This window comes from Triticum aestivum, chromosome 4D (assembly GCF_018294505.1).
Source record: "Triticum aestivum cultivar Chinese Spring chromosome 4D, IWGSC CS RefSeq v2.1, whole genome shotgun sequence".
NCBI lineage: Eukaryota > Viridiplantae > Streptophyta > Magnoliopsida > Poales > Poaceae > Triticum > Triticum aestivum.
In genome coordinates, this window is record NC_057805.1 from 609,591 (window position 1) to 624,079 (window position 14,489).

Consider the following 14,489-nt stretch of genomic DNA (forward strand, 5'->3'; position numbering starts at 1 on the left):
GCACCACACGTCTTTGGCTTCTCCTTACCTATTCCCTTACGGTTAGGACAAACTCTCTCCTTCAGGCTTCATCAACAAATCCATGGATTCACCTTCCCTCTGCTAGCCGCTGGTGGTCGGGAGAAGAATCCCGATACCTCTGCTCCGGTGAGTCGTTGTTAGGTATTTTAGTCCTCGCAGGTGCGGCGCTCGGACGAATGACGGTGCTTCTTTGAGTTTGTCTTCTCTTTCACTCCCTCCGCCCCACACAATATAAGACGATTTTGTAAACGTCTTATGTTGTGTGGGACTTCTTTTTTACTTTGGGCTTTGATCATCATCCAGATGAACAAACATTGTAACACTGGTAAAATGGCCCACATTGTAGTACTAGTTTGGCCTTTCTTTGCTCATTACTACCATCCTTGACAAAATAACATCCACATAAGAAGCTTAAACAGTGATATTGCAAGTGCTAACGAATATTCATTCTGAGAGGCTGTTTTTTTTTTTTTGGTTTGTTATAAACCACAGCCATGTAATGCAATGTCTAGTATACCAACAATGACATGATAGATAGGTAAAGGCTTCTTCAACTGCTGGTAAATTTGGTACTAAACAAAATTGAGGTCTCTCAGCTACACAAACATGTTCCATTCACCTCCTGTTGCTGTAGTAGTGCCTGTCCCTCTCTCTGTCCCTTTCCCTTTCCCTCTCCCTCTCCCTCTCCCTCTCCCTCTCCCTCTCCCTCTCCCTCGATCCCCCCGACCCTAAGTGCTGCCTGCTCGAAAACGAAGGGCTCGGGGTCCAGGCACCATCGTCATAACCAGATGAGCTTCTTCTTCCGGCACCAGGGATCGCCGGTCCGTAGTCGTATGAGTGATACCTCGATGACGAGTAATGCTCAACGCCTGGAGGAGCAGGAGGAGCTCTATCCCTCGAATCTGATGACGAGTGCTGGTTGTGACGGCCCGAGGAGGACTGAAGAGGGGGCGGAGGAGCGCTGCCCCAGAGCCAAGGGTCGCCGTTCTCTGGGACGGGCGCGTTTATTCCAGGGAACTCCACCGTCATCCTCTTGCGAGGTGGGGATGCTTCGCCCTTCTCCGGAAGCTCTCCCTCCTCGTGCTGCTGCTGCTCTTCCTTCACCTCCCCGTCCCCAAATATGGTGATGCCAGATGGTTTGTCTTCATCTTCCACCTCATCTAAGATATCACAATCACAGAGGAATGAGACTCGAGAAACGACCTGAATATTGCAGATCACAGTCAGAGAGCAACAAGACTCACAAATGCTTACCTAGGTAACCTGGAGGATAACCCAATTCACGCATCCTGTGCAGCCACGGCGGCGGGTCATTTTCCTGCATGGATTGCGATACTCAGAAAAAGAAACGTGTGGAAATTAACATAAAAATTAATTGGGGCAGTGTTGCTATTGGTTTCTAAGTGACAAGAGAGACTTGAGTTCACAAAACTGAACCAGTGCTCTAGCAACGAAACCATCCCTTGTTCCAACTATTTTATGGTGAGAACATCTAAGGCGATTGGCTGATTACAAAAGGATTTCAAACTTCATTTCAAGAATTTGTACGGAATTTAATTAGTCATGGTTGATCATACCGAAAGAAGGATGCTGTACTCACGACAAAATCATTTAACCCTAGACAATAATCAGACAACAAAACGGTTGGACTGACACATGTTGCCGTTTGTTTATCCATGCTACTCCCTCCGTCCCAAAATTCTTGTCTTAGATTTATCTAGATACGGATGTATCTAACACTAAAATGTGAATAGATACATCCGTATGTAGACAAATCTAAGACAAGAATTTTGGGACGGAGGGAGTACTAAAATTCAAAAGAAAAAGAATATGTACATATAGCTATGATGGCTGATGTATTGAATATAATCAGCTATTTGCTTTCAGCTCGTGTATGCACATATTTACAGATCGTTTAATTAAGCTAACAGGTGGAAGCTAAAAGATGGGTCCTTCCATCTCACATTTCAACTAAAGATTGGTATATCCTAACAACAATGAAAAATTGATATATGCTAATCATGAAAAATGGAAAACAAACAAGAAGGCCAAACAAAATCAAGTGAAACAAACTTTAACTGAAAAAGAGAACGCATCCCTTACCCTGAGTCCCAAGCATTCTCTAGTCTCAGATCCCAGGACTCCTGCCTTGAGATCATCAAATTTGCCTGGCGTCTTCTGGTAGTACCGATTTTGTCCACGATTACCAACATTAGATAGGTTCCTTTTCAAGTTGTGCTGCTTGCGGGCATTGCTAATTGCAACATGGTCACGAGGCTTTGGGCAATCCTTCAGAGCATGGCTATACGAACCACAGTTGAAACAGCGAGAATCATCCTTATCTTTCTTGCTGCCAGAGAAACAACGAGGCATGTCATGTTGCGGATCCACGTAAAGGTATACTAATGCTATAATTAGGGATCAGCTATGAGAAAGATCATCAGAAGACAAGAAACGCCAAATGGAAGTAACTACGAGAAATATGAACAGACAGCTTCATGTTTTTTAACTTTGGAGTTACTAGTTACTATGTCTTCAATCATCTATTCATAGTCTCAGAATATATTGGTACCAGGACAAAGATTATTCGCAGATTACATTTGATGATCAAAATATGACATCTATGAATAAATCAAATTGGTGATATTTATACATCATTAATTTACAACATATTGGTGTCACGCAGAAACTAGTATTAAGACTCGAGCACGTAAATACAGCTTTGTTGCTTGCCCAAAATATTTAGGAATAAAGGCGATGGAACTTTAACAGTCATGCTGAATGCAATGTCACTCACAAATGGCATTTTAATTCTACCAGGTAATGCAAGATCAGAGCATAAAAATAAGAGCAAGGTCGGTATATGGACAGAATTCATAAATACCCTTCAGCGTTTGATGAATCACCCATAGGAGTTGAACCCAATGTAAATTCTCGATCATACAGTGGCACCGCACCATCATCCACAGCAGCATTTCCTCGTGCTTGGCTATCCACCCAGAATGACTTCTCAATAAGAAACAAAATAAAACAGAAGGTAGAATTATTAGATTCTAACTAACTTAATTCACAAGTCAGATCTCAACTCAAACGCAACACCTACCAAAGATAATTAAGACCTAAAGACATACATCTATCCTGCTGCCACTACTACTGATTGTATCCTATCCTGATACTAGTCATATCTCATATCCAAGTACTACTCAATTTTCCTTTTTTAGGACAATCCTATGCCTTAATTTTCTTTTTCGTACAATGCTATGTCTTCCTAAATGTTAAAGGGGATACCGAAAGTAAGAACCAAATGAAGCAACTAATCAACTATGTGCTATCTAGCTAATCTGGAGCCTCAGTGAAATAATATATCAGTCTCTGGGATTGTTAGCACCGTCCTCATCTGGAAATGAGTGGTTGCTTCGTGTGCTGGCTGGGTAAATGTAAAGGTGGTGCTATATCTTGATGCTCATAACAGGTACAGTACATTGCAGGTAGCAGAATTACAATTTTCAGGAAACAGAACTCGTATAACTCCAGCATGGCAGCATGTCTTCGATGTGCATTTTAGTGAATGAATTTAATCGGAAACAGGCCAACCAAAGTTTTGTAACAGCAATCCCATAATTCAGTTGGAGGTTTAATCTTCAGACTGAGCTTATGAAGGATAACAATGGCGAGCTTATACATACCACAGCACAGGATCTCTCTGAACCAACATGTAATGCTGGATAATAAGTCTCTTCACCACAGTCCAAGACTTGTTCCACAGTTTCCTGCCATTTTCACAAACAAAACAAACAATAATTAATTATCAACAAAGGGGAATCTGGTGCTCAGCACTTTTTCAAATGTACTCTCTACAAGTCACTATTTTCTTCTATTGGCCAAGGCAATAATTATATTTTGGCAGTGAAGCAATAATAATAGCACTGAGGGAAACAATAATTTACAAGAACCAAAACTAATTCTGGCATGCCCATTTTCTTGTTAATCTTTCTCTGGTGCCCATATCCTATCGATGTAAACAGCTCTCATTTAATAAACCGTAGCGGGAGAGCTGCTGTGCTGACATGGGAATAAAGATTATAAAGTTGATTTATGCAAAACAAACTAGCATAGCAGCAAAAGCCATGGTTATAAGGAACAGTACCGTCGAGGCGTGCTGCTTTCTAGCTTGCCACTCGGACCATTGTTGCATCAGTTCCATGAGCTTCCTTTTGCTTTCCCTGGAACAACATGTATCGGGAAATTAAAAAATGTAAGGATAAAAGGACTAACAAATGCAATGCGCTGTCATAGTTAGATACTATTCATTCAGAATAAAAAGCATGTCATGATTAACGGACCTTGTCAAGTTGTTGTAGACTACACGGACAGAGGGCTCGGTTGATTCGGCACGGGCTCTTTTAACTCCTCTTGTGGCTGAAGACGACGCAAATATCATCAAGGAACAAAAACATGTACTAGAAACGATCCGATTGGTAATAACTGTTTTGATGTCAATATACTACAGCTGATGGTAAAAAGATGGAAACAAAGGAGGAATAATAAGTTAGTCACATGTCAAAGAGGATACGGCTTTGGTCGATAAAGGCGCTGGTCGGTGTCGAAAGGGAAGGCCCAACATTGTTGCCCTTGGGTGTTTCAGCTGAAACAGCACCATGCTGCTTTGTAACGACGACGACTACGGCATTGTCGTCGGAGAGGTCCATGTCCTCAACCTGGCCTTCTTCGAGATCGATGATGTCATCACAAGCGGCGGCCTTTGTGGCCTGCGGTTGTTGGCGGGATGGGGGAGGAGGCCCCACTCCATTTGCTCGCAGCAGGGCTTCTTCTTGGGCCTTGGCCTGCGCATCTTGGACAGCAGCAGAAGAAGAAGATTCTTGGCAGGCGATCTGGCCTTCCTCGAGGACGACGACGCCGCTGTCTTGTGGCTGGTGGTGGGATGGCAGAGGCTCCGTCTCCGTCTTTGGTGGTGGTGCGTGATTCAGATTCAGATTCAAATCGACTTGGGCTTGGACTTGGGGTTGGTCGAGATCTTCCGAGGCGCGAGGCTCAGGTTCGTCGCCGCCGAGACTGATGAACTCCTCCATCCGTCTCTGTCTCTATCTCTTCGGGGATTCAGAATCAGAATCAGAATCAAGAGCAAGCAGCAAGCCTGGTGCCCCCTTGAATCATGGGCTGGGAAGAAAGAAAGAAAGAAAGAAATTTTGAGAGAGCAGGAGCGGAAATCAACTAAAACAAAGTGGAGAGATCTACCTCTCCTTGTACCTGCGGGTGGAGCTGTTGATTCTTCCTCCGTCCGTCCTATAAGGAGAGGAGAGGAGAGGAGAGGCGGCGGCGGCGGGGAGCTGTCCGTCTCCGTCTCCGTCTCCGTCCCCGACTCTATCTAGTACTAGTACCTATCTACACTACTCCAGGGGAGGGAGTGTCTGTCTAGGCTGGCTAGGGCAGGGCGTCCGTCCGTCCGTCCGGTTGCTATTCTTTCTGCTCGTTTTCATTTCATCCTTAGTAGAAGAAGAAGAAAAATCTAAAATCCTTTTGAGATTACTTTTTCTAATCATCTCATTTTACTCTATTCTATTTCTATTTTCTTTTCTTTTTTTGCATATGATTTCATTTTACTCTATTCTATTTTGCAGGAAAATTTACCACCCACTCAAACTTCTTGCCCAATTGTTCGCCCGGTCGCGGCCCAGCTGCCCGATGCAGTGAGACGGGTCCATCCCATCTGGCATCTCAACCCCCGGCTCCTTCTTCTTTCTCCAGTCAACGCTTTCATGAGAAACGCCCCCCTCCCTCCCTCCTCGCAGCCAATCTTCCTCCAACCGCGGCTCTGCGTGCGCTCTCCCTCGCAGCGAAAGACGCCGCTAGCAAAAAATTAGCCCGGTTACAGCAAAAACAAAAGATGCTGGTAGCAAAAATACGCTGGTTCCAGCACAAACCTTACACGATTGTAGCAAAAAATGGGTGCTAGTTCCAGCAAAACACAAAGCCGGTGGTAGCAAAAGAAAAATGGTTGGTTCCAGCAAAATCCAAAGATGCTGGTAGCAAAAAATATCCTCTAGTTCCAGCAAAAAATGAGATGGTGGTGGCAAAAATGTATGCTAGTTCCAACAAAAAACAAAGCCAATGGTAGCAAAAGAATTAAATTGGGTTTGTTCCTTCAGAACAATTATTATTATCTCGCGGTCCGCCGTCAGCCTAGCTTCTGTGATGCTGGTTGTAGCTTTCCTACGGACCGATAGCAGCAAAAATCTTGCCGTGCACCACAACGCCATCCGTGGCTGCAGGCGATGCTGTGGCCAGTCGCGGCAATTCCGTGACCAGTTGTAGCACGAGCGGATGCGGGTTCCATCAAAATCTTGCAGGGCAACCGTCACCAGGGAAGAAGTGGAGGTTGGCGGCGTTCATAGGCACTACCTGGCGCGGGGGGGGGGGGGGTATGTGCGACGGCCATGGCGGGTTGCGACGCCATAGGGGGCAAAGCGGGGGAGAAGAGGGGAGGGAGAGTGCAAAGCCGCAAGGATAGAAGAGGGAGGTGAGCGCCAGCCACGGCCATCACATGCACGAACCCATAGCACAAGTAATTAGATGGAACCCGCCTCAATCCAACCCACTTATGTTTTACAACTAACCCTGGCCAAACCATAAAGCAACCCAAGGATGCATCCTGCACACACTGTGCAGCGTCACTATTGCTGATCTGATCTGGTGGTGTGCGCCTGTGCATGTGTGTTGGTGTGTGCTTGTGTATTGTGCTGCTGACATGCACAGCTTACAAGCATCCAAACACTGCAACTTAAATTTTTCGAACAAATGAAAAAATGAAAGAAGATTGCATTGATTTTTTTTATAAAAAATACTTTCCCAGAACAAATTTTGCAATATTTTCATACAAGATAATATTACATAAACTATTTGCGACTAGAATTTCCATAAAGCATAATTTTGTTATAAACAAAGGGAAAGGCGGTGATGATGGTGTAGCTAAGAGCGACGGTGAAGGACAGGTTCAACGCTGGCCATGTATGTCAAGTTGCAAAATTCCATGGCGTAATAACCAAGCAAAAAGAAGAGCAAGCAATATTAGTCTCTTTCTTGTTAGGATTTCAAAAGAATACTACGTGATCAGGGAGGTATGAGAGGTGTGTGATGTGAGGGAGATGCCATTATTAATTTATATGTAGTCACTGCGCTCGGTGCTTCTGGAATGTACTAAGTACTACTCCCTCCGTTCCTAAAAATTTGTCTTTCTAGAGGTTTCAACAAGTGATTACGTCTTGCAGGGGTTTGGGCCCATCGCCACGTTGCGAACGCGGCCGGAAGCAGACCTAGCCTAGCAGGCATTCCAGTCCAATCCAGCGCGCGCCACTCAGTCGCTGACGTCACGAAGGCTTCGGCTGATACCACGACGTCGAGTGCCCATAACTGTTCCCGCGTAGTTGGTTAGTGCGTATAGACCAAATGGCCAGACTCAGATCAAATACCAAGATCTCGTTAAGCGTGTTAAGTATCCGCGAACGCCGACCAGGGCCAGGCCCACCTCTCTCCTAGGTGGTCTCAACCTGCCCTGTCGCTCCGCCACAAAGTAACAGTCGGGGGCCGTCAGGAACCCAGACCCACCTCTACCGGGATGGAGCCACCTGTCCTTTCAGCCTCCTCATCAGAATCACTTGCAGGTACTCAACGAGCCGACCTGACTTTAGTCACCACATGTGTCATGTATATAAAGTATATAGTATATACCCGTGATCACAACCCGATAGTATAGCATGGCAGACGGACAAGAATGTAGGGCCACTGATGGAACACTAGCATCCTATACTAAGCAGTAGGATAGCAGGTAAGGGTAACAACTGTAGCAACAATGACAGGCTATGCAGCAGAATAGGATTAACCGAAAGCAGTAACATGCTACACTCTTCTAATGCAAGCAGTATAGAGAAGAATAGGCGATATCTGGTGATCAAGGGGGGGGGCTTGCCTGGTTGCTCTGGCAAGAAGGAGGGGTCGTCAACACCGTAGTCGATTGGGGCAGCAGCGACGTCAGTCTCGTAGTCTACCGGAGAGCAGAGGGGGAAGAAACAATAAATATAATGCAAACATAAGCATGACGATGCATGACAAGACAACGAGCGGTGCTAGGTGTGCCCTAACGCGGTAGTAGGTGATACCGGCGAAGGGGGAAAACATCCGGGAAAGTATCCCCGGCGTTTCGCGTTTTCGGACAGATGAACCGGAGGTGAAATGTTGCACGTTTGCTATGCTAGGGACATGTGGCTGACGAACGGGTTGCGTATTCGGATTCGTCTCGTCGTTTTGAGCAACTTTCATGTACAAAACATTTTCATCCGAGTTACGGTTTATTTTATATTCATTTTTAAAAATTTAATCATTTTTAGAATTTAATTAATTATTTTAATTCAACATTATCCAGAATAGTGTGTGCTGATGTCAGCAGTAAACACGGCGTTGGCTGGGTCAAACTAACGTGAGGGTCCCGCATGTCATTGACTGATTAATTAACTAACAGTTAATAATATAATTATGTTTAATTAAGTTAATTAATTAATTATTTATTTATTATTATTATTAATTTTTAAATAATTTTTTTAATAAACCGTTCTGGGGCTGGGCCCCGTTTGTCATAGGCCCTAGGGGCTTAGCGGGTTTGCCCGCTAACGGGCACAGGGCACCCGGGCGCGGTTACGGGCGCTGGGCGTGCAGGCCGAGGCCACCAGGGGGCGCCGGCCTCGACGGCGGCCGGAGCAGTACGGCAAAACGGCGGCGAGGACGGACGGTGGGGGCGAGGCCACGGCAGCTGCAACAGAAGTAGACTCTACTACAGCGGGAGGGCGTGGCCGCAGGCGGCGTTGGTGAGCGCGATGGCGCGGCCGGCGGCCAGGTGCGAGCGAGCGGGCGTGGCCGTGGGCACGGGGGGGGGGGGTTGCGGTGAGCGCGGAGCGAGGAGGTCGGGGCAAGGCATCCATGGGCGCAGTCTGTGGTGCGGGTGGCCGCGTCGGGGGCCTACGCAGGCGAGCGTGTGTGACTCCGGAGGCGGGGGTGAGCAGGGGCGGACGGGGCATGCGGGAGCGCGGCCTGGTCGCAGCGAGCACGAAGGCTAGGCGCGGTGAGCGCGACCGCGAGGCAGTGGGCGTGAGCGAGACCACGGCGGGCGCATGAGTAGAGGCGGGAGACGACGGGGTTCTCACCCGCGTTGGTGAGCAGGGGGGGCGGCGAGGCTCGGTGGAGCCTTTGGGGAGGAGGACGGGGACGCGTCGCCGGCGAGGAGACGAGGAGGACGAGGCGACGGGCGGTGGCGGTGGCCGGTGACGGCGTCAGGCGTCGGCGTGGCAGCTCCGGGGCGACGGCGTCTGGGCGACCGGGGCGGCCAGATCCAGAACGGGGAGGAGGAGGTCGTCGCCGGCGAGTTGAGGGCCGGCGCGCGCCGGGCGCCGCGGTGGCTGGCCCGATCCAAAAGGGGATCGGGGAGAGTGGGGGGGAGAGGAGTGGGGCGAGTGGGATGGGTGGTTAGGGTTTTTCCTCTAGTGGGGTGGGTAAGGGGGGATGGTGTGGGGTGCGGCTGGGCCGGCCTGGCGGCCCGATGGCCTGCTGGGCCGTGGCCCAGTGGGGGGGGATTGTGATTTTGTTGCGCCCTTTGCTTTTTATCTATTTTTATCTTACTTTAGTTTTACAAACTATAAACCTAGCCCCTAAATTAGTACTAATACTAATAACACCGCCACAATTAATTTGGCACCCTAAACAATTATTTTATATTTGTTTAGTATTCAAAAGGCATTTAAATATTAGTCTTACTATTGTTTTAATTAATTTAGTGCAGTTAAGTATTTTATAAAAAGATGTTTTATCCACCATAATTACCTATGCAATATCTGGTTCACTCTGAACATTTTAGTTTTACTACTTGAAATTTTTTCTGTTTGCTTGATTTTGAATTTGAATCGGTTTCGAACTGACGCGAGATCATCAACAGTAATTGAAGTGACGTGGCATCATTAGCAGAGGGTTGTTGTAGCTTAGTTACCCGGGCGTCACACTAATCATGCAGTGTTTGAGAGTTGGAACTAATGCATAAAAACTGGGTATGAAAGGAGTATGGTCAATGTGACGCCTCCGATTTGACCGTACACTAATCATGCACGCAAATGTGTACGATCAAGATCAAGGACTCACGGGAAGATATCACAACACAACTCTAAAACATAAATAAGTCATACAAGCATTATAATACAAGCCAGGGGCCTCGAGGGCTCGAATACAAGTGCTCGATCATAGACGAGTCAGCGGAAGCAACAATATCTGAGTACAGACATAAGTTAAACAAGTTTGCCTTAAGAAGGCTAGCACAAACTGAGATACAGATCGAACGAGGCGCAGGCCGCCTACCTGGGATCCTCCTAACTACTCCTGGTCGTCGTCAGCGGGCTGCACGTAGTAGTAGGCACCTCCAGTGTCGTAGGTGTCGTCGTCGACGGTGGCGTCTGGCTCCTGGACCCCAACATCTGGTTGCGACAACCAGATAGAAAGGAAAGGGGGAAAAGAGGGAGAGAAGCAACCGTGAGTACTCATCCAAAGTACTCGCAAGCAAGGAGCTATACTACATATGCATGGGTATATGTGTAAAGGGGCATATCAGTGGACTGAACTGTAGAATGCCAGAATAAAAGGGGGATAGCTAGTCCTGTCGAAGACTACGCTTCTGGCCATCTCCATCTTGCAGCATGTAGAAGAGAGTAGGTTGTAGTCCTCCAAGTAGCATCGCATAGCATAATCCTACCCGGCGATCCCCTCCTCGTCGCCCTGTTAGAGAGCGATCACCGGGTTGTATCTGGCACTTGGAAGGGTCGTCAACTCCGTAGTCGAACTGGGCAGCAGCAGGGTCGGTCTCGTAGTCTACCGGAGAGAAGAGGGGGAAGAAACAGTAAATACAATGCAAACATAAACATGACGATGCGTGACATGACAATGAGCAGTGCGAGGTGTGTCCTAACGCGACAGTAGGTGGTACCGGCGAAGGGGGGAACATCCGGGAAAGTATTCCCGATGTTTTGCGTTTTCGGACAAACGGACCGGAGGGGGAAAGTTGCGAGTTCGATAGGTTAGGGATGTGTGGTGGACGAACGGGCTGCATATCCGGATTCGTCTCGTCGTTCTGAGCAACTTTCATGTTGAAAATATTTTAATCCGAGTTACGGATAAAAAGATATGATTTTCTAAAGATTTTATTAATTTCTGGAATTTAATTAATTATTTAATTTAATTCGAATTTGGATTTATGACATCAGCATGAGGTCATGCTGACGTCAGCAGTCAACGTTGACCGTTGACCTGGTCAACATGACAGGTGGGTCCCACCTGTCAATGACTGCTAGCTAATTAACTACTGTTTAGTTAAATTAGTTAACTAATTAGATTAGTTTAAACATGATTAATTAACTTAATTAATTAATTAAAATTAAAATTATTTTCTTTATTTATTTATTATTTTTTATTAATGAATTTATTATTTTTATTGTTATTATTATTATTATTATTATTTTATTTATTTTTTATTCGTTCTGTGCGTGGGCCCCGGCTGTCATTGGGCCAGGGGGTTCGGGCCCAGGGGGCAGTGGCTCAGGGGGGGGGGGGCGAGGCCCACCTGGCAGTGGCCCAGGGGCCACAGGCGGGCGCGGGCGCGGCGCGGCGACGGCGGTGGGCGTGGGCGACAGGCGCCCGTAGCCTGCCCAGGGCAGGGCGGGGCCGTGGCCATGGACGAGGCCGCCGGCGCCCACGACGCCGGCCAGGAGGGCGGCGGAGGGCCGCGGGCGGCGCGGGGGTGAAGGTAGCGGCGGGGCTGGCCGGAGCGGGGCCGCGGACCAGAGGGGGGAAGGCGCCTGTGGGCGCGCACGGGGAAAGCCGGAGCGGGGCGAGCGGGCTGCAGGCGAGCAGGGAGCCACGGCGTCGCGCAGGGTGGCAGGCCGCAGCGGTGCAGCAGCGGCAGGAAGGGGAGGCCAGGGGCGCGACGCGGGGGGGGGGGGCTGCGGGAGCGCGAGCTCGCGCGCAGCCACGGGCGCGAGGCAACGGCGCGGGCCGCGCGGCAGGGCGCCGCGAGCGCGAGCGCGGGGCAGAGGAGAAGAGTGAGGGAGGTGCTCACGGCGGGGGTGCGGGGTCTGGGCAGCGAGCGCGGGGAGGAGCGACGGGGACGACGCACGCAGGGGAGGAAGGGGAAGCAGGCCGGCGGCGGGGGGGGGGTGTGCTCCGGCGACGGCAACGGGGCGGTCGGCGACGGGGTCGAACGCCTCCTCCTCGATCCCGATCCAAATCGGGGGAGAGGGGAGATATTTCGGGGGGAGTGGGGGGTGCTGTCGGTGGGGAGTGGGGGGGTGGATAAGGTGGGGTGTTGGTGGGCCGGCCGGCTGGGCCTGGGGGTTGGCCCAGTTGGGCCAGGGTCCAGTGGGGGGCTCTTCTTTTTGTTTTTTTCTGTTTTCTTTTCTTTTTATTTATTTATTGGTTTTTCCGTTTTATTTCAATTTAAACTATTTAGGCATTTTATAAAAATGTGTTTACCACATCATATTTACTTATGCAAAATATGGCATCTCCCGAACATTTTTATTTTAATATTTGAAAACTTTTGTCGTTTGACTTATTTAGAATTTAAATTTGAAACGGTTTTGAATTAACCCGAGATTAATTACAGTGACAGAGGTGACGTGCCATCATTAACGTGAGATTACTGTAGCATGATTATCCGGGCGTTACAGTCAATGCGTTACTTTCCTTGCTGATGATCCTCAAAACCTAGTGACTCATAGTAGCACGCTTCGCACTCCGCAAATTCTATCGCAAACAAGCAATAACATACATAAGCAATCAAGCAAAGATGCACGGGTAAAACTCAAATAACAAGATCTAACCAGAAGGTTCAACTTAAGAACTCCGGTTTGCAAAAAGAATCAAATCAAACATAGCAACGAAACACAAACTGCGAAAGAAACAAGATTCGTTTACTAATCTGGACTAAATTCAAATTTTACAGTACCAAAATCTTGTTCAAGTTGGTTAAACAGAAAGAGGGCTTCGAGACGAAGATCTAGGCGCTTGAATCGCCTGATTCCGATAAACGAGCAAAAAGATACGCTAAAACGAAAATCGGATCAGAAATCGCGATCGAAAATAATCGCGAAAAATCTGAGAAAAAGAAAACTGACGAACAGGCTAACAAACGAACGTTCACTGTCTGTGACTAACGAGTGAACGGCGTTGGTTTAAACGAACGAACGGACGAACGTCCGCAAAATAAATAAATCATCGGAAAAACCGATCTATCGAAAATAAACCGAAGAAAAATAAAAAAACCGGGGTTATCCGTAGAAAACCGACCGGTCAACGGCGAGATCCGGCGCGGCGGCGGCGGCGCGGCAGTGGCAGGCGGCGGCGGGCGGCGACGGGCGGCGGCGGCGTGGTGTGGCGGCGCGCGGCAGCGGCAGCGGCAGGCGGAGGTGAAATTTATTTAAAATAATTCCGGTGTGCAGAAAAAGAAAGAAAAAGAGTACTAAACGAACTCCAAAAATTACGAAATAAAATTTCCCCGTCCTCTAAAAATAAGCCGGACAAGGTGAAATTTATTTGGGCCTATAATGCAATTTTGAAAAACGTATATTTTTCCTATGCGAATAAAATAGCAAAAAACTCCGAATAAAATTAAATATTTGATTTTAATATTTTTCCTCCAATATTTCATTTATTTTGGAGAAGCCATATTATCTCCTCTCATATATTTTAATATGAAATATTTTCGGAGAGAAAAATAATTAAAACAAATGATCCTCGTTTCGATATTTGATAAAAATTCAAATATGAAAACAGTGAAATCCCCAACTCTCTCCGTGGGTCCTTGAGTTGATTAGAATTTCGAGGATCGCAAATTGAAATGTAATAAAATATGATATGCATGAATGATCTATATATAACATTCCAAATTGGATATTTGGGATGTTACAGTGGCTGTTGGGTGGTGGGGGCCGCTTTCTTGGAGTTTCAAGCGGTTTTCAGCCTACCAAATCAAATTATATGGAAAGAAGTATCTTGCCGTAAAAGTGAGAGGAGTTGGGGGCAATTATACGGGATTCCGTAAGAAGAAGTTGGGTTTATGGGAGCTGTTCAAGTGCTATTTTTGTCTTAAACAACCCATAGTTTATTCAAGGATACGAAAGCTGTTGGAGTTGCTTCAAGTGACTTTCCATTGAAAAGGGTCCTCTCTTCTCTTGTGTTGCATGGCATGGCATGGTCTAAATTAAAAGAGGGATGGATCCTCTCCTCTCCTAAGCATGCGGTGAGCCAGAGAGGATGCATGGCTTGCAAGTGCCTGCCAAATTAAGTGAAACCACACATGGCATGCAGCCGTTGGCGCCAAAACGCTCTTGCCCTGCCCTGCCTGCCTGCTGCATGCATGTCCCTCC

General features: G+C 47.5%; 1 protein-coding gene across 2 annotated transcripts; it reads right to left on the reverse strand.

The window, feature by feature from the left end:
* Positions 1-418: 418 nt before the first annotated feature.
* Positions 419-5,503, reverse strand: LOC123095548 (uncharacterized). Of its 2 annotated transcripts, none has more exons than XM_044517044.1 (9): positions 5,290-5,503; positions 4,595-5,199; positions 4,365-4,440; positions 4,169-4,244; positions 3,708-3,791; positions 2,906-3,027; positions 2,125-2,371; positions 1,276-1,339; positions 419-1,181 (listed from the first exon to the last, which is right to left on the reverse strand). In XM_044517044.1, exons 2-9 carry the CDS (start codon positions 5,109-5,111, stop codon positions 637-639), a joined length of 1,731 nt encoding a protein of 576 aa, XP_044372979.1. In that variant the 5' UTR covers positions 5,112-5,199; positions 5,290-5,503; the 3' UTR covers positions 419-636. The 2 variants fall into 2 exon arrangements, with proteins under 2 accessions (XP_044372979.1, XP_044372980.1); XM_044517045.1 differs by having other exon boundaries at positions 5,278-5,503.
* Positions 5,504-14,489: the final 8,986 nt, after the last annotated feature.

Bases quoted from the DNA above. Each gene is read 5' to 3' on its own strand.
- LOC123095548 (XM_044517044.1), bottom strand. From the start codon at position 5,111: ATGGAGGAGTTCATCAGTCTCGGCGGCGACGAACCTGAGCCTCGCGCC. The intron at 1,340-2,124 runs GTAAGGGATGCG...CAATCCATGCAG, and splicing joins GAGAATGCTTGGGACTCAGG to GAAAATGACCCGCCGCCGTG. The intron at 1,182-1,275 runs GTAAGCATTTGT...GTGATATCTTAG, and splicing joins TTATCCTCCAGGTTACCTAG to ATGAGGTGGAAGATGAAGAC.